General features: G+C 38.4%; 2 protein-coding genes, 1 long non-coding RNA gene and 8 other non-coding genes across 13 annotated transcripts in view; 10 read left to right on the plus strand and 1 right to left on the minus strand.

The window, feature by feature from the left end:
• The first annotated feature begins 966 nt into the window (after window positions 1-966).
• LOC117296408 lies at window positions 967-4,213 on the plus strand. Its single transcript, XR_004519755.1, has 5 exons — window positions 967-1,008; window positions 1,963-2,019; window positions 2,577-2,670; window positions 3,227-3,375; window positions 4,036-4,213. It is a non-coding gene; the product is annotated as an uncharacterized LOC117296408 (long non-coding RNA).
• A 430-nt stretch (window positions 4,214-4,643) lies between these two features.
• Window positions 4,644-9,377, plus strand: LOC117296806. 2 transcript variants are annotated; one of them, XM_033779869.1, is made up of 4 exons: window positions 4,938-5,042; window positions 6,006-6,542; window positions 7,017-7,204; window positions 8,157-9,377. In XM_033779869.1, exons 2-4 carry the CDS (start codon window positions 6,444-6,446, stop codon window positions 8,857-8,859), a joined length of 990 nt encoding a protein of 329 aa, XP_033635760.1. In that variant the 5' UTR covers window positions 4,938-5,042; window positions 6,006-6,443; the 3' UTR covers window positions 8,860-9,377. The 2 variants fall into 2 exon arrangements, with proteins under 2 accessions (XP_033635761.1, XP_033635760.1); XM_033779870.1 differs by lacking the exons at window positions 4,938-5,042; window positions 6,006-6,542; window positions 7,017-7,204 and adding an exon at window positions 4,644-4,812.
• Window positions 9,378-15,878: 6,501 nt separating this feature from the next.
• On the plus strand, window positions 15,879-15,950 carry Trnah-gug. Its single transcript has one exon. It is a non-coding gene; the product is annotated as a tRNA-His (tRNA).
• A 105-nt stretch (window positions 15,951-16,055) lies between these two features.
• Trnah-gug lies at window positions 16,056-16,127 on the plus strand. The gene has a single exon. It is a non-coding gene; the product is annotated as a tRNA-His (tRNA).
• A 106-nt stretch (window positions 16,128-16,233) lies between these two features.
• Window positions 16,234-16,305, plus strand: Trnah-gug. Its single transcript has one exon. It is a non-coding gene; the product is annotated as a tRNA-His (tRNA).
• Window positions 16,306-16,410: 105 nt separating this feature from the next.
• Window positions 16,411-16,482, plus strand: Trnah-gug. The gene has a single exon. It is a non-coding gene; the product is annotated as a tRNA-His (tRNA).
• A 106-nt stretch (window positions 16,483-16,588) lies between these two features.
• Window positions 16,589-16,660, plus strand: Trnah-gug. The gene has a single exon. It is a non-coding gene; the product is annotated as a tRNA-His (tRNA).
• A 105-nt stretch (window positions 16,661-16,765) lies between these two features.
• Window positions 16,766-16,837, plus strand: Trnah-gug. Its single transcript has one exon. It is a non-coding gene; the product is annotated as a tRNA-His (tRNA).
• A 105-nt stretch (window positions 16,838-16,942) lies between these two features.
• Trnah-gug lies at window positions 16,943-17,014 on the plus strand. The gene has a single exon. It is a non-coding gene; the product is annotated as a tRNA-His (tRNA).
• A 114-nt stretch (window positions 17,015-17,128) lies between these two features.
• Window positions 17,129-17,200, plus strand: Trnah-gug. Its single transcript has one exon. It is a non-coding gene; the product is annotated as a tRNA-His (tRNA).
• A 5,009-nt stretch (window positions 17,201-22,209) lies between these two features.
• The window catches only part of LOC117296838, a 33,615-nt gene continuing 30,699 nt past the window's right edge, over window positions 22,210-25,125 (minus strand). Inside the window, exons 3-4 of one of the 2 annotated variants that reach the window (XM_033779915.1) lie at window positions 24,067-24,183; window positions 22,210-22,536 (exon numbers count right to left, since the gene is read on the minus strand). In XM_033779915.1, the coding sequence (XP_033635806.1) occupies window positions 22,378-22,536; window positions 24,067-24,183 (276 nt within the window). In that variant the 3' untranslated portion in view covers window positions 22,210-22,377. The remainder of the gene's footprint in view (window positions 22,537-24,066; window positions 24,184-25,125) is intronic. The other variant, XR_004519800.1, reaches the window with a different exon arrangement.

Below are 25,125 nucleotides of genomic sequence, written 5' to 3' on the forward strand. Positions count from 1 at the left end.
AAATAGATTACGCCCTGTTACTAAAAGCTATGAATTGCGCATTCGGCATGAGTATATTGGCGTACGTGGGCCTGACACGCGGAAGCCGGCCGGTTATAAACAGCTCCAACTGGGCCCAATTTCATGGCTCTGCTTACCGTAAGCAAAAAAATCAGTGCTTACGGAAGCAGGGAATTCTGTGTATACGGCAAGCGTATTCATGGGTTAGCGGCGAATTTTGGCTTTTGCGCGTGCCTACTCCACGTTTCTAGGCATTCTACGCTTAAAAGGCTAGCTCAGAAAGCCGGTTATAAACAGCTCCAGCAGGGCCCAATTTCATGGCACTGCTTACCGTGAGCAAAGAATCAGCGCTTGCGGAAGCAGTGAATTCTGTGTATAGGGCAAGCGTATTGGGAATAGTGTCATCAGTGGTCATTTCAACTTGGTTTTAGGTGGTTCCTCAGATGTTTAACCCAGGAGGGGGGGGGGGTGTCTGGCGGGCCCAATTCAGCAAATCTCAAGTCTGGCGGCTGATACTGCAATTATAGTATTATTGGTCCTTTCTCTATCTGGTCATTTCAACTGCAGTTCCTCTGTTGTTTAACCCAGGGGGAGGGGGGGGGGGGGTTGCAGGCCAATGCAGCGAAATTATTGTACTACTACTAGCATACTTGTTGTTATTAAATTATGGGCTCTTACGTTTTAAAAGAATACCAGGTCGACGCGTGGGGCCAGGGCTGGAGCTCCAGAAAGGGGGAGTTTTTAGAATTATGTATTTCAAGAGGCGGTATCACTGAGTATGGATTGAATTTTTGGTGCGTCTTCATAAACTCTTGGAGTATCAAGAAGACGATAGGCCTACCCATGCCGGATTAACATGAGTTGAGATTTGTGAGTTTGGTGTTATTTACCAAGCTTTGTTTGTTTTGATTGACTGTTTGCAGGGAAGAGGTTGAATCAAGGAAGAGGCTGAGTGAGAAGAATGCAGAGGACTTGAAGCATATGGATAAAAGACGAAGAGACAACCAGGTTATTACAGTTTGGAGAAATCTTTCCATAAAGCTTTGTCCTTTTTCTTGAAACTGTACTTAATTTTGGTCCAATTCCAATCCATCAAGTAATTTATTTATTTGTTTATTTATTTATTCACTTAGGCTTTAAAAACTAACACACAGCAACAATAAGTAGAAATGTGTAATTTCTACATTATTAGTAAAATAATTAGAGACATATCAACAAAAAGCAAGCAGAAGCCTATAAGGATTGCCCAATAGGGAACCAAATCACTATCCAGTTCTTGAATTGGTCTCAACGTTTTGACTAGCTTGCTCTAGTCATCGTCAAGAGATTGACTCCGCGGTATAGTAGTGCAGTTAATTATGATCCTATAAAGCTAAAGTAGTTGTCCCAGCCAATTTTCTATACCTTCCGCCCGGGTATAGTTACAAAGCAGGACAGTTCTTTTCAGAACAAGTCTCTCAAAAATCTGATAATCTACTCTTTGTGGTAGTAGAATAAAGAAAGACAGTTCTCTAAGAACAAACTCTACCTGGCAAGTAGAAAGACACATGGTGTTACCGCAAACCAAATATATATTGATACCTCACCATGCAATGCCTAAATTCTTTTGTACCCTTTTCACTGATGAAAGAGGTTTCTAAAAAAATAATTGCCTTGTTAGTGATTTCCAATCCATGTTTAGTTTCACCTCACATGTAGGTACTTGTGAAATTTGTGTGTAATTTTTTTTCCCAAAAGACTTTGATGCTTTATTTGTCGTTAAAAAGACAAATAGTTAATTATTTTCTGCAAATTATTTATTATGACCCATCAAATGAACTAGGCATATCTGAGCTTTTAAGGAACTGGTGGTTCTCAAATGTAATACTGTAAAAAATTAACTATGCCTAGTGATCAAATGCACACAAAACGTGCAACTACACAGCTGATGTAAATTTATCCGATATTTGTCGTTTATTTTAGGTTGCGTAGAGAACCCTACTGAAGTACTTTCGACGAGCAGTAGCGTCTAGACAAACAGTATGTACAGTCTTTCTTATGATTTTTCTCCTGTAGATGATCAGCGTATATTAATAGAAACATGAGTCTTTAACCAATAGTTCTTTTCCGAACCAACACTACTCATAAAGAGATTCACATAGTGTTATCGCAAAATGTTCTTATAGTTATAATTCCACCATACAAAGTTTCAAATCCTACTAATGGTGGTGGGCATCAAATAGGTGGGGGTGGGGGGGGGGGTGACAAGGGGAAGGGGGCACAATATCAAATGTCCCCCCATCTTTTTGACCACCTTAATCATGAAGCCCAAGTATTGCACTGTGTAAGACAAACCCTGTGTCTCGCCATGGGCATTAATCCTGGGGGCTAAGGATGACACAACTTTTTAGAAGGGTGGGGGACACTATATCAAATGTCCCCCCTCAAAATTTACCAAAGATTGCACCACAGAGCATCTAAAATGCAGAATTTTCCCGTGCCTATATCCGCTTAGGGCTTAGATGAAGTGTCATTTTTAGTAACAATACAAAGTATGAGAATACTAGTGAATTCTTTTTTTAAACCCTGACTTGCAGCTGCCCCCAAGCCGGTTTCCAATGCATCAGCTTTCTACAGTAGAGGGCGCCAGATTGCTGGTTACTCTGCCACGGATGCATTGCTACAATCAAGGTGAGTTTATTGGTTTTTTTTAAAGTGGGGCCTTAAAAAAACATGTTATTTTTTACATGGCATTAGTTCTATTTGTCCTCACAACCTGATGTTGATTTCTTTAGAGCACAACAACTTTTTTTTAATTCGGGAGACTTCTCTACTACCTCAGATTAGATTCTCTGAATGGACCCTACCCATGAAATAATTTATGCTAATTACATTCATGCATGCGTACAGACCCTGTTGGTTGCAGACGCGCAATCGCGTCTGCGTCACGCACCCATTAGCCGTTTAAAAAAACAGCGCGATGCTCCCTCATTTTGCCAACCAAAACGTTAGTGCGCACGCGCTATGTGCAATTTACATAATATTTCATGGAAAGGGTCTATTGGGGAGACTTCTCAGTTCTGAAAAGAACTGTCCTGCTTCTTAAATACTACCTAGGCAGAAGGTAGGAAATCTACCTAGCAAGTAGATACGCATGTTGTTATCGCTAACATTGATACCTAGGTTATTGATACCCCACCGTGCAATGCCTCAAGTCCCATATTCTTAATGTTGTTTGTCCCCTCAGGCAAACCAACTCTAACGTCACGGTAAAGCGTACCCCTGGATTCCTGAGCGTCTCTAACTCAAAGAGGTTGTACCCGATCACAAGCTACCCGGCTGGAGGCAGAAGAGCATCCCCACAGCAGTCAAGACGTCTCAGATCAGTCTACAAGGGTAGGTCATTCACACACTTAAAAAAAAAAGTATTATTATTACTTTTTTACCCTTTCACCGATGTGTGTTAGCACTGTATACTCAGTACTTTCCCGATTGCTGTGGAAAAATATCACCAGCATGTTACTCGGGTGGGATTCGAACCCACAACCCTTGCAATTCTAGAGCAGTGTCTTACCAATAAGACTACCGTGACTGCCAGTAGCTAGAGGCAGTTTGAATCCTATTGGCAGCGGGTACCACAACGATATAATAGATGTTAACATAGGATTCGAACTGCCAATACGGGTACTGCATAATATTCTTTAGCACCAATGTAACATTACCATCTATAACAATAATAACATTAATTAGTTTTTATCTCAAATGTCTCAATGTGCAATGTGCTTTTTATTTTTTGCTTATTTGTTGTATTATCTGGTGTCAGTTTGTGAAAACGGAAAATGCCTTTTTGCAATCTTCGACGCATGTATAAAGTTCAAAGCATCAAGAAACCATTGTTAGAAAGCTAGTTGAAAATACCCATAACTTTTTTTACAGAGCTTGATTTTAAAAATGTTCATTGCTGTTTTCCCGGATTGCTACTTTTTACTTGTATTTGTGTGTGTCCGTTTGTAATGTTGGTGACGATTTGTCTGAGTTGTGCACTTTTTCCGCCAGATTCTCAAATCTTGGTAATACGTGTTACATGAACGCCATTCTCCAGTCGCTATTCTGTCTGGAATGCTTCACTGCAGACATGCAGAATCAAGACATCATTCCACTCATGCAGAAATCAAGTCTCTACTGGTAAGACATTTTGGGCCCCTCACGATTGAGACTTGTCAGAGAAGATGTGGCGTAATAAACACTGGCAAAACTGGGGTGGGTGGGTTGTGGCATCATATTCTTCAACACTTTCAAATAACACTGTGTGAATGTGTGCAAGTTCACACAGTGTTTCAATCCCCTACATTATGTGGACTTTTGTTATCAGGTCCACTCTTGTTATGTAGTGTACATGAGTTTTAACCCAATTCACCTAACGTCATCATCAGAATAATCTTGGATGCACCATTTTGGTGGTCAATGTAAACGTGTGTTATTCAGTGAAGTGCGCATTTTAGGCGACGCGGCACTTACACGTAAACCTATTCAGGTTTTGCACGTGACGTCACCAGCCGTAGGCGGAGCTTGATCCGCCATCTATTTGGTAGGCAACCGCGCAAGAAATTTGCATGTTTGCCTATGACATATACGCAACTTTTTGAGGTCAAATACGCCTTGTCCGTACTTATTTGCGTTCAACTTAAACAGAAATATGGCAACTTTTGCCCCATACTTGTCGGCATACGCCGAAAACTTGGATTTCGTGAGTCGGGCCAGGTATGTGGGAAAAATTGAATTGGTAGGTGGCTTCTGTGACCCGTACATCATTCCGCTAGACCGTATGACATCGTTAGTCAGTGCTAAAGAAATTCCAGACGTTCAATCCCCTGACATTTTCACCTACTTAATACACACACCCTCTCATTACTCGGGGTCAGAGTTGAAATGCTACAAGAGCCTGGAAGCGTACAATATACTTTACAGCTGGGTTAGTTGGAAACCTTCTGATTGCTGGTGTTGATGTGGCCGTGGGATCTTCAAAGACAAAAGGTCGCCATTATGATGTCATGACGGCTTCCGTAAGTACAAGTTGAATTGTTGGAAAAACGTAATAAAAGGCCTATTTACTTTACAGTACACTGTTCTTACGGCATGGGATGTACAGGGTACGATCTACGTATCAGTACTAACTGACTATACAATCATACAAGTACAACTTGTGATCGTGACTTGATATACTTTAAGACTTAAGTACGCAATGTACATGTACGTATTGTATGTACCTCGAAACAACTAGTACTAGATTCTCCATTAAATTAACGAATCTTTCATTTCTTGTAGTAACGGCCTGATGTGATACACGGCATACGATACGAGTCAACAAAATTATCAGTTTATTCTAACATGTATTATCCCTCACCTGGCATTTACTTGCAACATTTACATAACTAGCTACCACCAACAAGGTGACCGTCACCATGCTGGGCATGGCTATAAAAAGAAGTGATCAAAATTTAATTATTTAGTTTTAAAAGGATTGGGAACAATCTAGATTCTAGTTGGAGTACAGTGCTAGTACTGTAGAGTGCGTACAGTGCTGAACTGAAGATAACAACTACTACTGATAATAAAGGATCAAGGGATGGGGGCAATAACATGCTGAAAAAAGGGCAACAATTAATTTATTGGTAAACTGCATGATCAAAAAAGTGGTGCAATGGCAGCCCCCCCCCCCCCCACATAGGCCCTATGTTCCCAGAATCCTTTGCAAATTGCTCTTTAAAAAGCAATTTACCCATTTTCTTGCATGGATTTGTACTCCTTGAATGAAAGACCAAGCCCATTTCCATTATTACATCTGTGTTTCTCTGGATGGGAACATTCCAAAGAGCAGGTCTTTCTAGCCTCAATTTTAACTGTAGTTTAAGATCTACTTTTTGATAGTCAATTGAACCTTGTGAGAGAATAATAATGGTTTCAGAAAACATTAATGATTGTTTCATGAATATACCAATATGAGTCTTTAATTATTTACCCATCAGGTTGGACATTCTCAGAAACAAAATGAAGCTTCATTGAAGGTATGGGTGGCTGCAAAAGATGATGGAAACATTGCACATGTATGGCCGGAATGGGTGAAACCTGTTCCAACATCACTGCTGTTCTATTTGCAGTTGAAGCAGCTATCAGATCAAGAGTGAGGGCTTCTTGTACTGATCTTCCATGCAGATGGTTGAATCCAGGTTCCAAAACCCAAGTAATATGTGTTCCTGCATCAGATGTAGATTTCTCAAGGCCCGACATCAACTTCAAAGTTCCAACTCCAAAGTCATCTGCCAAACCCCTACCTCCACCTTCATGCCAGAGACGAATTCTACAAGGCATTGTACAATAGTGGTGTAAAAAGTACTGTGTTGTCAACTCTCCCACAGTATAGTGCTGACTGTATACCTAAGCTACATTCATTGCCGCCATCTATCATGACCCACTACAACCCACAAAACTTGACTCTTAATTACAAGCAGTTGGAGGATAAAGCAGAGGAGGTGCTGTCAAGACTAAGCATAACTGATGAGCAGGTGAGATATTTGAAAACAAATTCATGTTAACCATTCAAAAACGTTGATAATAATGGCACTACATGTACATGCCAAAATGTCTGGACGTTATGACGATAATATCGTCACGATACGATATTGAAAACAGTATAGCCAATATCAACGTTGGTTTTGAATTTATTGAACTATCATGGACTAACTATAACATATTTATCTTCAAGCAAACTTGACCCATGACATAGAACACACCATACGCAGGGTGTGATATGGGCCGTGCAATATAGGTTTAAATCACACTCTTGTTGCTATGGATCGATCAATCAGAATCAAGGATACTAAGAACCTTGAGTACCCTGTTGGTAGATACGTGCACTATATAAGACTTTGATATTACTAAGATTATGATTTTTCAATTTATGTTGGTGAGTATATGTAGTGGGCCTATTTGTATTCATAGGGAATGCACATCATTAATCATATTTATGTTATTTACAGGCTGCCGTACTTGAGCAAGCTACACGGAAACAAACCAAATCGCCGATTTGGTTCCAGCAGAGAGCAGGAAGGATAACCGCATCCAACATTAAAGCAGCGGCACACACTAGCATAAACAAACCATCCGTTTCCCTAATCAAACGAGTGTGCTACCCAGATGCTTATAAGTTTGAAACATCAGCAACAAGGTTCGTTCTTACTATACTACGTATGTGACCTGGCTTTCTCAGTTTCTAATGATTCCAATATGCGCTAATCCTCCAATCAGATGCTCTAATCAGTGTGTGATATCAGGCCATAACCTACTCCCAGGGCCCAATTTTATAGAGCTGCTTAAAGACAGTGGACACTATTGGTAATTACTCAAAATAAATATATTAGCATAAAACCTTTCTTGGTGACGAGTAATGGGGAGAGGTTCATGGTATAAAACGTTGTGAGAAACGGCTCCCTCTGAAGTGCCATATTTTTTGAGAAAGAAGTAATTTTCCACGAATTTGATTTCGAGACCTCAGATTGGAACTTGAGGTCTCGAAATCAACCATCTAAACAAACACAACTTTGTGTGACAAGGGTGTTTATTTCTTTCATTATTATCTCGCAAGTTCGATGACGGATTGAGCTCAAATTTTCACAGGTTTGTTATTTTATGCATATGTTGAGGTACACCAACTGTGAAGGCTTGTCTTTGACAATTACCAATAGTGTTCACTGCCTTTAAGCACAACAAGTGGCTAGCACAAGAAAAATGCTCTCTGCGTATTGCGAGTGTCAATGTGTCAAGCTCCGCATACGTAGTTGGCATACGGTCAGTGCAAAAATTACATTCTAAACTTTGCCTGTGCACGTTGTTCGTCATGAAATAACGCTCTGAAATTTTAAACTTTGATGTTGACTTAATGAGGCTGGAAGATAAATCATATGTGTTATCACATGTGTGCTCGTGGAATAATGAAAAATATATTGGTCTGCGTCACATATAACATATCAAACAATACCAAAGGCCTCGTTGGATATAGGACGCAGGCTATATTTTCCTGTATTCCGCTGGCACTTGTGTGATAATTTAAAATATTTTGATCAATTGTTACTTATTTGTGATCATGCTAAATAGTTCATGGATGTATTGTTTTTGTGCAGATGGGGATGTGATCATGAGCGCACTGCAAGGGAAGCATATTTTAAAGTCACAGCATCAAAGCATTCATCCTTCTCTATCAATGATGCTGGGTTGTTCATCAATCCAGACACACCCTTCATTGGAGCAACACCAGATGGCCTTGTGCATTGTGACTGCTGTGGTGATGGTGTATTGGAGGTTAAATGTCCTTACAGTAAGAAGGATGTCCCTATGGAGACTGCTTGTGCTGACCCCTCATTTTATTTATCCACATCTGACCAAGGTACTCAACTGAAGGAAAATCATCAGTATTACTATCAAATTCAAACTCAACTCCATTCAACCAAAAGGAAGTACTGTGATTTTGTTGTGTGGATTCCATCACAAATACACATACAAAGGATAGAATTTAATGCAAATTTCTTTAAATGTATACTAGAAAAGGTCTCTTCCTTTTATAAAGTCTGTATTTTGTTTGAAGTTATTGGAAAGTGGTTTACACAATCTAGGCCTTTAGCTGTGCAGGATTTAAGTGCTACTTTTGGCAATGAAGGGCAGCCCACAGTGTGGTGCTACTGCAGACGAGCAGATTTGAAGGCACAATTTGTCTCATGTTATTCTGATAAATGTCAAATAAAAAAGTTTCATATGAGCTGTGTTAAACTAAAAGTTGCTCCAAAGCGCAAGTGGTTCTGTAAAGATTGTAGAAAGGAAGAGGAATAATTGTTTATTAAGACAAAGAAAGCAAATGAAGGCAAAATTAGTGTTTTGTTTCAAGTCTTTGTACATTTATTTTTCAGCAAAATTTAATTTACCATTTAGCAAAAAATCTCACTTTTACTGACTGCTACCTGTGTATGTTAATTAGAGAAAAATCTAAGACATCTCAATCAGATTAGAGAAAGTGGTTCAGTATCTGTTGTCATACCTAGAATATTTAACAACTTGTTCATAACCTGAAGATGCACAAAAACCATCCAAAAGACCACAGCACTTTTCTGAGGATTCACACCAGTATTAACTTTACAAACAACCAGTTTTCAGATTTAAAAAACTGAACAACTTTGTTTCTCAATTATCACCAAAGCTACTAATGTATATCATGCCTTTATATTTTGTTAGACAGAATCTTTTGTGCTTTGAAATGGTTTGTGCTGTTAAAAGGGCACTGGACATTGTTGGTAATTACTCAAAATAATTATTGATTTGGTGGCATAAAAACTAACTTGGCAACGAGCAATGGAGAGCTGTTGATAGTATAAAACATTGTGAGAAACAGCTCCCTCTGAAGTAACATGGTTTTTGAGAAAGAAGTAAATTCTCACTAAAATATTTGAATTGAATTCGAGACCTCAGCTGAGGTCTCGAAATCAAGCATTTGAAAGCATATAACTTGTGCGTAACTTGTGCATTTTTTCTTTCATTATTATATCTTAACTTTGACGACCAATTGAGTTCAAATTTTCACAGATTTGAAATTTTCTGCATATGTTGAGATACACCAAGTGAGAAGACTGGTCTTTGACAATTACCAATAGTCTCCAGTGTCTTTAAAAGGGAGAGTAAACCTTTGGCAATTATTCCACAGAATTACAACCATCTTGGTAAAGAGCACTGGAGAGCTGTTAATTGTGTTTGAAACAACACCCTTCAGATCAGTGTAGTTTTAAAAAAGGGGTACTTATTTACCAAACATCTAAATTTGAGAAAGGCTTCAGACATGGGAAGCATCTGAAAGCACACAGTTCTTTGCAAATAATATGGTGGTTTTTTTCTTTTGCAAGTGCTATGACTAACTGAGCCCAAATTTTCAAAGTTTTTGGTATGATGCATATATGTATGTTAGGGAACAACAAGCTATAGGATACTGCTCTTTAACAATTACCAAGTGTAAACCACTTGCCATGTCTACTTAACTAAGTGTTTACGTAGAGTCATACCTTGATGATGTCGTTTCTATCCCAAAGGTTACTTGTTATCAAAATGGAAACAGAAGAAACCATCCTGTCAAGTTATTTTGTCTTAAAATGCCCTATTGATTAGAGATCAATCAAGTGTTTGTATCTGATAATCTGAGAAACGATTAATGCGCTGTAATGATCATAAAAGGCTTACTGTTCTCACATATCAGAATATATTCATGATCTTTTACTAGAATGGAGCCTTTCAAAGACTTGTTTCATAATAATAAATACTTAATCTCATATTACAATACATGTAACCGAGTGAGCTTTTTACTTTTATTTATAGTTATGAGTTTATTTAGACTATTGTTTCTTTCAATTGGTTCGATATTTTGGCCCATTTCCTTAAATTTAGCACATGCCCATTCTTTAATCTGGAGGAATAACTGACATACAAGTATTGACAAGAGCACACGACACATGAACAATTTTGTCAAGAGTGGTTACATCATAGGTATTATCTTTTTTTAAGAGGGTAATAGGGATGGTCCCCTCCAACATAGTATATTTCTGCCTTACTACACCTATTACTCTCTCCACATGAATGCGAACAGAGGCAATCACTCTCGTTGTCTCCACCTCCATGGCACTTAGCTGTTGCTTACCTCTTGTGAATGATGGAATTTGTAGTTTAACACCATATACACCAAATGTGTCCTGCATGTCAAACCCTCTATCGGCCAAGACGGTGTCACCTTGCAATAATTTCCTTAAATAACCAGACTTTTCAGTTAATTCTTTGTCACTTGTTCTGCCTCCCCAACCCTTAGAAATAAATGTAATTGTACCTTGGGGAGAAATACTTATCAAATACTTAACTGTATTGTGTGCTTTGTAATGTGAATATGTTTGTGATCGGGCAGAAAATTAAGAGGGTTTCTCAATAAAAACTTCAAAACAATCTATAACACTTGAACACTTTGGAAATTTTTCCTTAAAACATCTTGGCATTGTTTTTCTTAGTTCTTCTCTTGCTGGCCAGCGTACTGTCAATGGGACAAGCTGTGTGTACAGCAAATTTAACACATTTGTGAAAATACGAGATACAGTTGATACATGAATATCAAAAACAAATGCAATGTATTGAGTGTTCATATTAAACCGTAAACGCATTAATGCCATCAGTAGCTGCTGAAAGTTAGATAAAGTCTTTGAAGGTCTCAAATGAACAGATATAAGAGCCAGTATTCCTGTGAGGACATGAAATTAACACAGACCAGTTACAGTTTTCACTTTTTCAACATTGTTCTGAAGAGAATCTTCATCAATGGCAAGGTTTGCGATTTTGGTCTTGAGGAGAGCATTTTCTTTACGTAAAGCCTGACATTCATCATGTAGAGAAGTAATGTCAGCAAATCTAAGTTCTGTTTGTACTTCCCATTGATTCGGTGTGCTGGAGCTAGATTTTTGTGTTGATGTTGCAGTACAGTTAGTAGATGTTGCCGGAGTCTCTGAGTATGACAAATTCACCAAGCCTTGTGCTGCTTCACATCTAGCACTCGCTTCTTTTCTCCTCTTTTTGGAGTCTGTCCTCCTCAAGTAAGTTTGATGTCGTTTCTGGGGAGATGTCAAACAGTTGAACACTGATGGTGTGTAGTCTGTGACAACGGATCACTGCTTTTGGCTCCTAGAATAAGCACACAATAAAAAGAGGTTTATACAGGAAAAAGTATTGAGCGATTTTATAATGTATTCAACAATGAGCATATATTTTCATGGTATCTACACTTTTACCAAACAAATTAAAAATCCAGGTTTTAATACCTTTTTTTCCCAAAATGAAAATTTTCTGTTTTTTGTTGAACTCTCACATAAGATTGATGGGTGCAGAGTATTGTATTATTTACCATTCATTATTGCTATTACGATTTTCAAAGTGCAAGTCTTTCCCAGTGTTCTTCATCCATTTCCTCTCTCTTTCTTGAGCTTGCAAAAGAGTGCATACTTGTACATTTACATTGCACAGAGAACGAGCACTTTTAAATGAGCAAAGAACTGGACCAAAATCAGGCATAATGATAACCTACTGCTCTACCCTCTAGTCATGCTATAGCTACAGAGTTATTGTTAATGTTAGCTTTAAGTTTGTGTGTGTTTCACATTCAGTAGGCCTAGTACTTCACTATGTATAATATTACTAATTAGTAATTATAATTGTAGTGTTCGTAAGAATAGGAAGGAACACAGCTTGTTCAAAACCACAGGAATGTTATAGGACGTACTGACTACTGGTACTGGGTTTGTTATATTTTTCATAAAGAGCTGACTGAAAACTGTTTTTTAATTTTTTTTTAGTGTAATTGAAATTGACTGATGAGTACCAGCATAGATAGATAGAAAGAAGTTAAATTAAAACAACATGGTGAGCGTGGCATCAGTTGCTGCATGTGACGCGCTTGCAAGGGTTCAATATGGCTTATCGTCACATCCGAGGCTCTAACCCGGGGGGGGGGGGGGAAGACGAAATGTAGGCCCCTTCATGCCGTTACAGAAGGAATGCTACGGCATTTTGAGCGTGCACGACGGGTTTGAGCGTGTTTAATCTTTGTGTTGTAGCAGCTTCTTTTAGATATTAGAACACTAAAATAATATATATATATAACAGGTTATTTACATTTTATGTACGGAATATATATACATCAAATAAATTATCAAGCAGAAGTGAACCTGAGGGTGATGGAAAAATAATTATTTCACGAGTGTTTATTTTGAGAAGTTTGGACTGTCTTAAGTTGGTGAATTCAGTGTGATTCATCTATGCTGCTTGGTCGTCATCACCACACCACTACGAGCCTCCGGTGATCTTCTAGTTATACTAGCGGGGAATATTCACTAGCGGGATGCCGCGCTTCGCGCGTCACCCCCACTGCAAAAATGTAGCGTTGTGTACGGGTAGGGGGGGGGGGGGTAGTGGAAAATCGCGGGGGTTGCGGCTGTTGGAAAACATATAAAAATATAAAAGTACATAGATAATGTCCGATATTAGTCCAGGCTCGTAAAGAACAGCCAGTATTTCCAAAGTTAACTATTGCTCGCTCAGTATGTCAACAGTAAAAGTTATCACGTAAGTTTGAGGTCCTTGTCCTTGTATGTTGTAGCTCCCTATTGCCAGACAATGCTTACCACTAAGTGGGGCCCCTCGGTCAAAGGTGGATAAAATAATCTACATTGTATTCAGTTTCTGAGGTCCTAATTCGACATCATACTGCCTTTGAACTATGATTAAGTTGGATTGATAGAAACAACGAGCGAGATAACAATATCCAACATGACCAGACAAGTATGGGATATTGTCCATGAGGAAATTCGTCCATGAATATTGTAGAGGGCATGGGATAATAATATCCATGATTTGTAGAGGGCCATGTGAGATACCTTTATCCAAGTTGGTCAGCCAAGTATGGGATAATAATATCTACGATTTGTAGAGGGCCAATAGCAACATAATACTCCACTTATTCAAATGTGCTGAGATTTTATCACTATTTCCGGAAATTTTTAACTTTAACTTTAATTAAAACCCTAAGTCGACCACTAGGCCTACAGACAAAATCACATTTTAGTCATAACAATTGTTTATTGTTAAAACAAATTGATTAAAAATATTAACTAAAAATATTGGGTATAAAAATATGTTTCCGGTAGGGAATAAAAATTATGCACAGCAATAATTATGTATACAATCTTAAATGGTTGGCATGCTTAATTTAATTCAGAAAACTGTCTATGTTCGATACAGATTTACATAATATTAGAAGGCCAATTCAAAGTATAAAAAAAAGAAAATAGCTAATTAGTTATCTAGCGAAAAGACAGAGCATTCGCCAAGCCTGGAATCTCCAATGGTTGAATCTAAACCGTTAACAAAGGGCGCCCTCACTTAGTGAAATCTTCTTGGGCGACTTTGTTAGGGGGCGAATGTGACGAGGGCGACTTTGTTGGGGGCGACTATGTCAGGGGGCGACTTTGTGAGGGGCGACTTTGACAGGGGGCGACTTTGTAAGTGAGGGGCGACTTTGTGGTGGGCGACTTTGTGGTGGGCGACTTTGCACACGCACCTAGCCCCCTTGGGAAAACAAAATACCGCCCTCTATAGTCAGCCTCTCTGATGACTGAAAACTCTCATTGCTAGTCTGGTTCCCAGACCCAAAAATCTCCGACTAGGCTCTGTCGAATTTAGGGTCCGGTGTGGCGGTTTCAGTCTTCCGCCGTGTTCAGTTTTCCGGGTGACGTAGCCGGACATTTCACCACGTTGTTGGAACGGTTTAAGCTTTCCGGCGTGTTCAGTTTTCCGGGTGACGTAGCCAGACAAAAATACAGCCGCGAGTACCCTGGCGAGTACTGTAGTTCTCTCAGTGACCCCAAATTGTTTATTATTACGATTCATTTCTAACCATATGCATTTAATAGCAAACGGTTACAAACGCTTTTCAAAGACCAACTCGTCCGATCCAAGGCAACGTGTTCCTTTAAATTATACCAAAGAGGGCGTAATGCCATAAAGGCCATATCTTAACTTGATGCCAAAAGGCCATAATATCTTTGCTGGCAGTGTAAGCACTTTACATAAACTGACAAACCTATAGAAGTTTGAGATCGATCGGCCGTCTGGTTCACAAGAGAGTATTGAAAAACCGATTACAAATTTTGCATTGCATCGATGCCCCCCCCCCCCCCCCCAAAAAAAAATGAATAAAACGCTCACTGAGCGATAAACTCCAAACGCGAAATTAGATTATTCATTTCTCACCAAATATGAAGTTTCAGACAGAAATATTTCAAGGGATGTTTTCTACATATCGTCATCATTAGACCGTGTGAGTTCTATGTAAATCTGTGATCTCCAAGAATTTTGTTTCTTCCCAATTCTGTAAAGAGAGGAAGCATCAATTACGGCATTTTCGCAACCGCAAACTAATATTGTCTTGAATCAAAGACAACATACGTACAATTGAAGGCGCTTTAGCAACATCACACCAACCACCACTTGTTTGACTTTATCTTGAATCAAGGTAATCGTAGTACGGAATCATCATGAATGCAAAATATAGTGCATAAAAATGCTGTCATCCCAAACGATGACCCTCGTTATCTGTCAGAAAGCTCAAGCAAGTCCACAAAAAAAGAGCAATTTTTGATATATTATAAACGAGCTGAGAGGTCTCCTGGGATCCCGGACCATTCACTATGTTCGCTTGACTGCTGACAATAATTGAGTAATCATACAGACAACCGTTCTGGTTCGTATGACAAACCAATAATGAGCCCCTAGCCATGACACCTTTTATTTGTTTTACAGTCTGAGAATAGCATGGGGTCCATTTTGTGTGATTTAATGGCATTTGACACATTAATTGGTAATATTGTCAAAGACCAGTAAATTCTCTCTTGGTGTTTCCCAATTCATAAAAAATGAATAACATGTGAATTGGAATAAATTATTGGTCATCAATTTTTGCAAGAGGATAATGAAAATGAAAAAAAAAACACTCTTGCCTTGTTGTGTTACTTTTGTGTGCTTTCAGATGCATAATAAAAGGCTTCAACTAAAATCTGTTATTGACAGAGTGAGTTAATTACCTCTTTCTTAAAAATTACGTTATATTAGAGGAAGTTGTTCTCATAAGCTTTCCATTGTTCGTTTTACCCAGGTTCGGATCCTTGTCATGGCACAAAGTTTAATTTAATTTCCTTTTTTTTAATATAAAAATCTGTTTTCATTTTAACAAACTAAACCTTCAAAAAGAAGACGTTATCAGTCTTACGGTCAGGTAGCTTGCCGTGATCGTCTAGTGGTTAGGACATTGCGTTGTGGTCGCAATAACCCAGGTTCGAATCCTGGTCACGGCACAAACTTTATTTTACTATCCCTTTTTTAATACAAAATCTTTCTTCAATTTAACAAACTAAACCTGTAAACTGAAGACCAATGTCAGCCGTACGGTCAAGTAGTTTGCCGTGATCGTCTAGTGGTTAGGACATTGCGTTGTGGTCGCAATAACCCAGGTTCGAATCCTGGTCACGGCACAACCCTATATTTTACTATCCCTTTTTTAATACAAAATCTTTATTCAATTTAACAAACTAAACCTGTAAATTGAAGACCAATGTCAGCCGTTCGGTCAAGTAGTTTGCCGTGATCGTCTAGTGGTTAGGACATTGCGTTGTGGTCGCAATAACCCAGGTTCGAATCCTGGTCACGGCACAAACTTCATTTTACTATCCCTTTTTGAATACAAAATCTGTATTCAATTTAACAAACTAAACCTGTAAATTGAAGACCAATGTCAGCCGTACGGTCAAGTAGTTTGCCGTGATCGTCTAGTGGTTAGGACATTGCGTTGTGATCGCAATAACCCAGGTTCGAATCCTGGTCACGGCACAACCCTATATTTTACTATCCCTTTTTTAATACAAAATCTTTATTCAATTTAACAAACTAAACCTGTAAATTGAAGACCAATGTCAGCCGTTCGGTCAAGTAGTTTGCCGTGATCGTCTAGTGGTTAGGACATTGCGTTGTGGTCGCAATAACCCAGGTTCGAATCCTGGTCACGGCACAAACTTTATTTTACTTTCCCTTTTTTAATACAAAATCGTTCTTCAATTTAACAAACTAAACCTGTAAATTGAAGACCACTGTCAGCCGTTCGGTCAAGTAGTTTGCCGTGATCGTCTAGTGGTTAGGACATTGCGTTGTGGTCGCAATAACCCAGGTTCGAATCCTGGTCACGGCACAAACTTTATTTTACTATCCCTTTTTGAATACAAAATCTGTATTAAATTTAACAAACTAAACCTGTAAATTGAAGACCAATGTCAGCCGTACGGTCAAGTAGTTTGCCGTGATCGTCTAGTGGTTAGGACATTGCGTTGTGGTCGCTATAACCCAGGTTCGAATCCTGGTCACGGCACAAACTATTTTTTACTATCCCTTTTTTAATACAAAATCTTTATTCACTTTATTCAATTTAACAAACTAAACCTGTAAATTGAAGACCAATGTCAGCCGTACGGTCAAGTAGTTTGCCGTGATCGTCTAGTGGTTAGGACATTGCGTTGTGGTCGCAATAACCCAGGTTCGAATCCTGGTCACGGCACGAACTTCCATTTTCCTGTTTTTAATTCCCTTTTTAAACATTTGTATGTACCATTAATTGTTCAATTCATGAACGATATAAACCTATAAAAAGAAAACACTATCAGTAGTACTGTCTTTTTGAAAAAGAATACCGAGTCAAATTTATTTGTGGATGATAATAATTCAATAACAAGTTATATCGTTATAAAAGAAATCGTTTTTTCTCCTCTCTTATTTTGTCTCTTCTTTTTCGTAATTGCTTTTATCTTCTGAAGATAGTCTTCCCACGCTTATTTCCTTAATGTAACAATTAGCCTGCTTGGAAATTAACATTGTTCATTATTTGGAACAACATTACAGGGTCCAATTTCATTGGCTCTGCTTGCTGCCGAGCTCCGCGCTTACGATCACGATTCCCCGCTTGCGTGCAAGCGCCGAATTTCTGTGCTAGCCTTGTAAAGCGTAGAATGCCTAGTAACGTGGAGTACGCACGCGCAGAAGCCAACATTCGCCGATAACCCGTGAAATACGCTTGCCGTAAGCACATAATTCCCTGCTTCCGTAAGCGCCGATTCTGTGCTTACGGTAAGCAGAGCCATGAAATTGGGCCCAGGAGGCGCGTTGGTCAAAAATGGCCGTCATTGTGACAAAGTGTTTTTTATTTTTTAGTTTTGACCGTGTTTATTGCTTAGTTGTGAAGTTGTGACCGTGTTTAGTTTGGCCTTTTATAATAATTAAAAAAAACTTGGATTTCTGCATTCATTTTGAAATCAGATGCACCTGACCAATCACAACACAAGTCGATGACGTACACAGGCTACGCGCTCCTAAATAAACATCTCTTTCGAAACTGCGCCTCGGGTGTGGATCAGGCTTCTTGTGCGTCAGAGCCACGGTTTCTAAAAGGCCGTATGCTCCCCTGAGCAGTCGATAATTTTGCAAAACAAAACAGTAATTTTTAGAGTTCTTTGTCTTGATTTCTGTCATTACATTGCATGCACACAGTGGGTATTGTAACGTGCAGGGACTTGTATAAGTTTAACATAATCATGGTTAATTTGCATAATACCGCTCACGTTTTTGACGTATTGGGTGGTTCTTTTGTTGGTTGCTTTGTATTCATACCCACTCTACCCAATTTTGGAATGTGGCTGAATAATGTGTGGTATGCTAAACATCGGGTGCAGAGAGTGGGGCGGTGGTCACCATTTCATTTACGAGGCAAAGCCATTTTCATTCCGTTAGTTCAGAGTAATTATGGTTCGACACCCGTCTAGCCCGAGAACTCGCTCACACCGCTCCTCAATTCTCATGTAAGTGCGATTCTGTTGGCCCCTCTGCTCTTATTTATTTATTGGATCAAACTATATTGCAATAACTGTTGTTTGTGATTAAAATGTATCATGAGGACGCCCCCACCCACCCCAATTGTATTAATATACATTGTCAAGCTGTTATTTCCAACGTGTCGGTGTTTGTACCGCATTGATGGGTTTTGTACTGTAAACTGCCAACTACTGGCTTGAGTAGGAGATTTCGTTGCAGCAGAAGCAATGCTATAATAACCGCGTTATAATAATTATATGGAATTCGGGCTCTCTTTCCCTTTTTGAAATAAACCTCTAAGAAGGAACGGGTGCATAACGGTGTTGTATAGAGACGTAGTCTTACCTAAAGACAGGAAATATGTTTTAAATGAACACGTTGCCTTGGATCGGACGAGTTGGCCTATAAAAAAGTGTTTGTAACCGTTTGTTATAAAATGCATATGGTTGGAAAGATAATTTAAAAGTAGAATACAATGATCCACACAAGTTTGCCTCAAAATTGCGTGGTTTTCCTTTTACTGTGCGAACTACTTTGCGAATTACTTTGACGAGGTAAAAGGAAAACCGAGCAATTTCGAGGCATTTTTATGTGGATCATTGTATTCTACTTTTACAGCATCTTTCTACCCATATGCATATTATAACAAACGCTTTTCAAAGACCAACTCGACCGATCCTTTAAACAAAAAAGATCCACCGGGCTCTGCCGCACCACGCCAATTGAGGTTGTCCTTTGACCAATCATGTACGCCGTGTGTTAACACATCTGGGCCCAATTTCATAAAGCTGCTAAGCACACAAACTTGCTTAGCATGAAATTTCTTCTTAGATAAAAACAGGATTAGGTCTACCAACCATATTTCATTTCTGGCATATCGCTTATTACTTGTAGTATTCACTTTGCTAACCCTGAAAATCACGAGGAAGTTTGGTTGGTAATCCTGTTTTTATCAAGGAAGAACAATGTCATGCTAAGCAACATGTTTGTGCTTAGCAGCTCTATGAAATTGGGCACTGGGCGTTTCGATTGTTTCATCATCAGATTACCTAAGATGGCGGTTTTATGACGTCAATGGCGATGGTCCATTGTCCATTCTAGCTCTTTTTAATTTAAATTTAGTACAGACAAATAAATAAAGCAATCAAAATATAAATCATGGGTTAAAACATCAATGTCTCTTTCTGTTTTATTTAAATCACACGTTTATTTTTTATTGTTTATCACAGACCGTGTACTAAACCAAAACGCATAAACACTTTGAAATTAATTACATAAATAATTTAAATTGATGATGCCTCAAAGATTTTCTAAGTTGAAATGCTTGCACAGTCACAACCGTGGGTATACCTTTTGTTACAGCGACACCAAATGAATAATTATTATGAACGTTGAGTAACTATAAATAATACTTCTCAATGACATTATTATTTTTATAAAGAATATTGAGACAACTGCAACTTAAGTGGTTTCCAAACTGTTGTTCATAAAATGCATATGGAAAAAAACGTGTACCCATGACAGTGGCTGTGCACCTATGAATAATACATGTAATTCCATTAAGAGAACTACTGCATTTACATCTACAATGTGAGATTAATTTTGACAACGAAGGATTTGTAATCAAGCAGAAAGAATAAAATATACATAAATTTCAGCTCAAAGCTATGAGTACTTGCTGTAAGGTAGGAATCTTTGCTGGATGAATTACTCTTGTTTGTTGCCCACTTGGAAAAAAATTTCATTAAAAGAAGTGCACTCTAAATTTGTTATTGCCGATTTAAAAATATTACTTTTTTTTACCCATACACTGATGTTTGTATAGCACGTAGGGCCTATACTTGGTACTTACCCGGGAGTTCTGTGACAAAACCCACAGGCATATTACTCGGGTGGGATTCGAACCAGTGCTGATTCGAACCCATGACATTGGAATTCTAGAGCAGTGTCATTTAAAAAATAATATGCAAACTGTCAAAGCTGTCATTTTGTAAGTGGGTATCTTTTTTTCCGAAAAAGTAATGTAATTCAGTATGATAACTCGTACAGGCAATGTAATATTTTCAGACTTTCATCTGAATTCAGATTGTTTTATGCCTGCTTTGTGAAAACCACAAACAGTGTTGATTCCTACAGTTATAAGGACAACCTGCTCTGTAAGCACTTTCTCGTGTTGCGAATGACGTGATGAAAGTACTGATCACATAATCAACTTCTTGAGATCAATTAATTCAGTGGTTTACCAAAATGTGGACTTGTCATCATTTCAACATACCTCCTAAAGTTGGATCCCTGCTTTCAGACAATTTTGTCAGTAATAACTGTTATGATTCGAACATCGGTCGCTACTTCCTCAATGTGGTGACTGCAAACAATAAAGAAATTGTTGCATTTTAGAATGTCCGCAACAAAGCGACTGCCTCAAAGCGACTGCCTCAAAGCATCATAGTATCGAATCCTGGCAAAAAATACCTGATACCATTCAATTGTGTTTTATTGCGCCAGTTTTACTGGCAGAAAAACTGCGTAGAAATAGACTGTACATTCTCATAATGCACAAAACGCACAAGGGACTTATCCAACTGATAAAATAGCCCTTTCCACACTGTATCTCTTGTTCCATGGAGTACAGCCCCGGGGAGGCCCGGGACTGTTGTTACCCCACGGTTACCCCGGTGCACTTTCACACTGTGTTCCTATTCCACGGGGTTCCGGTTGCACGTTTCAAGAATACCACGGGGTTTTACCTCTCAACCCCTACTCCAGAGCAGGGTGGCTACTCCCCGGGGATATACCCATTTGCTGGGGCAGACTGGGGGCAGACCGGGGGTAAAGCGATCATTGTCTGAAAAGGCTGGCCGTTATTCCCACGGGGCAACCCGGGGAATATAGAGTAGTGTGAAAAGGGCCAATGCTTGACCGTTGCAATAATCGCATTGCAACTTACACAGAAAATTAACACAATCACTAGCCTTTAAATGCGTATACACAAAAGTAATAACGCTATAACTTAATATTGCTTTAATAACTGCACAATAACAGTGAATAAAAGACCTGTTGTAAGTTTATAATGTAAACGATAAATTCGTTGTTGCAAATTTGAACAACATCAGTGTTTAACACTGACGTTGCTATACGTGACGTAAAATGAATGAACAGCAAAAGCGAAATGAGTGCAACGCATAGTGTTATATTACACCTTATCTGAATAGGTGTTATATCGGTGTGTCTAGTTGGGTGGAACACCAGATGCCATACCATATTAAGACTGGGTATAAAATAACACAGATGTTTTTTTAAGGTGTAGGCTTACATTCTATCAAGTGTGTTTGAATGCTACAAATGATGAGCATGTTTAAAAAGTTGGTACAACATTGTGTTTAAACTCTTAACACTGTTTTTTATAGACCCTGGACACTATTGGTAATTGTCAAAGACCAGTTTTCTCACTTGCTGTACCTCAACGTATGCATAAAATAACAACATGTGAAAATTTGAGCTCAATCGGTCGTCGAAGTTGCGAGATAATAATGAGAAAAAACACCCTTGTCACACGAAGTTGTGTGCGTTCAGATGCCTAATTTCGAGATTCTAAACCTGAGGTCATGAAATCAAATTAGTGGAAAATTACTTCTTTCTCGAAAACTACCTCACTTCAGAGGGAGCTGTTCTTGCGATTTTTTATACTATCAACCTCTCCTCATTACTCATAATCAAGAAAGGTTTTATGATAATAATTATTTGAGTAATACCAATAGTGTCCACTGCCTTTAAGGTATCATCAATAGTGATACACATATTATCTGGGTAGTTTATAAAATGTCAAATGTGTGCCGGATTCTCTTGGGTGTTACACCGGTAGTGTTAAATCTACACCATGTAATAGACGTATTTCAGCTCGGGGGTTTTCCGGCAGAAGCAATTTCTAGACCCGACGCAGTCGTTCCCGGACCCAGCGTAGCAACCCAAGCCTCGGCAGCAATTATTCTGGCGATTGGTAATTTTGCAACTCTTTCCGTAGCCAAGACACTGAAAAAAAGGGGAATACAAAATAATATTACAGATTGGTTATAGTTTATTGTTTGATTATTGTTATATTAAACCAAACGCACTCTTATTAGGTGCATTTTCAATGCATACTTTTCATTCAGTGGACACATTTTTTCAATGTACAAATTTGTCAATGCACAAATTGAAGTACAGAATTTGAAGTATCAGTGGTGAAGACAACAGACAGACTCAATGATTCCTGGTATAAGCATTTCATGGAATAATATTTCAAGGGAAGTCTTTCACCATTACCTTCTGTAAACCCTGTAAGTTATTTGTAAATCTGTGAACTTTTTATTTTTGTTCTGTTCAAAAAGTGTCCGATGGATGGCTTTAAGGTTATGTGCCCCAGCATCGATAGGATAGATTTGTAGCCTACTCCGCAAAAACTGGGGTGTTAAATAAACTGATCCTTTCTGGTATCACGGGAAAACCTGTGGTGTTAGATTTATCCACATTGACGCCGTGTAGGTTTTTCATCACATTAATACTAAAAAGAGCCAATTAATTAACATCGGGTGTTTTGAAGCGTAGAGGGGGCTATGAACCAGGCTCCGTTGCATGTCATTTCTTCAATTTCCATAACTTATTGTTATTAAGTCACTGTGCAATGGTTTAGTGTGAGAACTGTTTTAAAAATGGTGGTTGAAAAAGCATGGATAAAGAAATAAAGAAAACCACATGTAAATGATTAGTAAATGGGTTAATTGATGGTGTACATACAGTTTGAACTCAACACTGACAAAACAACACACGAAGAACAAGCAGTTTTACTCTATAATCAGACAACAGTGCTTGAAAGAGGGTTTCAGATGGCAAAATGAATAGAAGGAAAAAGAGAAAAGTGCAACCGTGCAACCGTTTGCAAATTCAAAAGAATTTTTCAGATCATGCAGTTTTAGGGGGAAAAATGCAAATAAGCAAACTTTTTGTTTTAAACGGGAGTCCAAAAATATCCAACGTTTAGTTGTTACATAAACCTTCATATTTCTTGACCTAAACACGAGCAACGCCGGTAGCTTTAAGTGCATCATTTTGCTTACAGGGTAATGTTTTAATATTATTTCATAATTTTGTAAAACAACGTTTTTTGACTTTGCCTGAAGTGTTGGTTCGACTTTATCTCTATGCTCGGACTTTTAACAAATTTTGTTTAGCTTTGTACCAACGAAGCAAGGCTTAATTGAAAATGGCGGGTTTGGATAAAGTCCGTTTCATTGAACTGCTGAGATGCACTTGCTGAGGGTACAACAATTTTTATCAAACCAAAAAGGCAAGTGACATTGATGTTCGTCATAGTTTCCATCCCGACTGAAGCTAACCATTTGAATGTCTTTTATGTAAAGCAGCTCAGTGAAAAAAAAATGTGCCTTGGTTGACGTAAACAAAAAAAAATAGGTAAAACAATATTGTGAGAAATTATGGTTTAAAATGAAGACATGTATCAACCCAAACTATGGAAATTTTTGTTGTTTGAGACACCCTTTATTATGACATTTTGTAACCCACCGATAATGGTTCAATGTACGGTCTCAGTAGTGTTTTTATGCAGTTAGACCGAAGTGCACCACGTGGGGATGAAGTTTCACACGTTCTTTTGATTTGCTCTAGAACAGATCTGTCAGGCTTTAATAAGGAGGTAGAAATACAGGTCCTTTACTAAGTGTTTCTTGGTTAATTAACAAAAAACATCTCACATAATGCTCCTGTACTGAGAAAACTTGTGTGGTTAGGCATTCACTATAATAACAAAACTTTGTAATCATGCAGGTTTCAAATTTCCTTTGGAAACAAAACATCACAATTTGTTATACTACCTTATTTCGTGCAAATTCATACAATCAAATACTCATTTATTTCTTGACTTGGTAACAACTCCTGTTCTGAAGTTGAATCTCGACCTAACCAACAAATATTCTCATATTCCGTCAAGTTGCCTCAAAACAGAAATTATAAACTACAAACAAAATAGCAAAGCAAAACGGGGGGCAGACAATAGCAGAGTATAGAGCAGTCTAGTTTTTGGGTCTGACTAACCATTTAAACTAGTCACGGGTAAGCTACTCTACAACCAAGTCACACTTAAAGGCAGTGGACACTATTGGTAATTACTCAAAATAATTATGAGCATAAAAGCTTTATTGGTAAACGAGTAATAGGGTTGATAGTATAAAACATTGTGAGAAACGGCTTCCTCTGAAGTGACGTAGTTTTCGAGAAAGAAGTATTTTCCCACGAATTTGATTTCGAGACCTCAGATTTCGAATTTAAGGTCTCGAAAGCATCTGAAAGCACACAACTTCGTGTGACAAGGTGTTTTTTCTTTCATTATTATCTCGCGACTTCGACGACCAATTGAATTCAAATGTACACAAGTTTGTTATTTTATGCATATTATGTTGAGATACACCAAGTGAGAATACTGGTCTTCGCCATTTACTAACTAAGTCCCATTTTCCCTTTCTCTTCTCTGCTTTATGTGTTTAAAATGCAGGTATAGCAAAGCATATAACCCAACAAGAATAACATTGCTCAAGGCATTCTTAACAAAAAAATGAATTTTTGTAA

Source organism: Asterias rubens, chromosome 11, assembly GCF_902459465.1.
Source record: "Asterias rubens chromosome 11, eAstRub1.3, whole genome shotgun sequence".
Lineage (NCBI taxonomy): Eukaryota > Metazoa > Echinodermata > Asteroidea > Forcipulatida > Asteriidae > Asterias > Asterias rubens.

What these genes read in the sequence shown, in the direction of transcription:
- LOC117296806 (XM_033779869.1), top strand. Translation starts at nt 6,444, where the DNA reads ATGACCCACTACAACCCACAAAACTTGACTCTTAATTACAAGCAGTTG. An exon ending in TAAGCATAACTGATGAGCAG is followed by an intron (nt 6,543 to 7,016) that starts GTGAGATATTTG and finishes TGTTATTTACAG; the next exon opens with GCTGCCGTACTTGAGCAAGC. An exon ending in TTTGAAACATCAGCAACAAG is followed by an intron (nt 7,205 to 8,156) that starts GTTCGTTCTTAC and finishes GTTTTTGTGCAG; the next exon opens with ATGGGGATGTGATCATGAGC.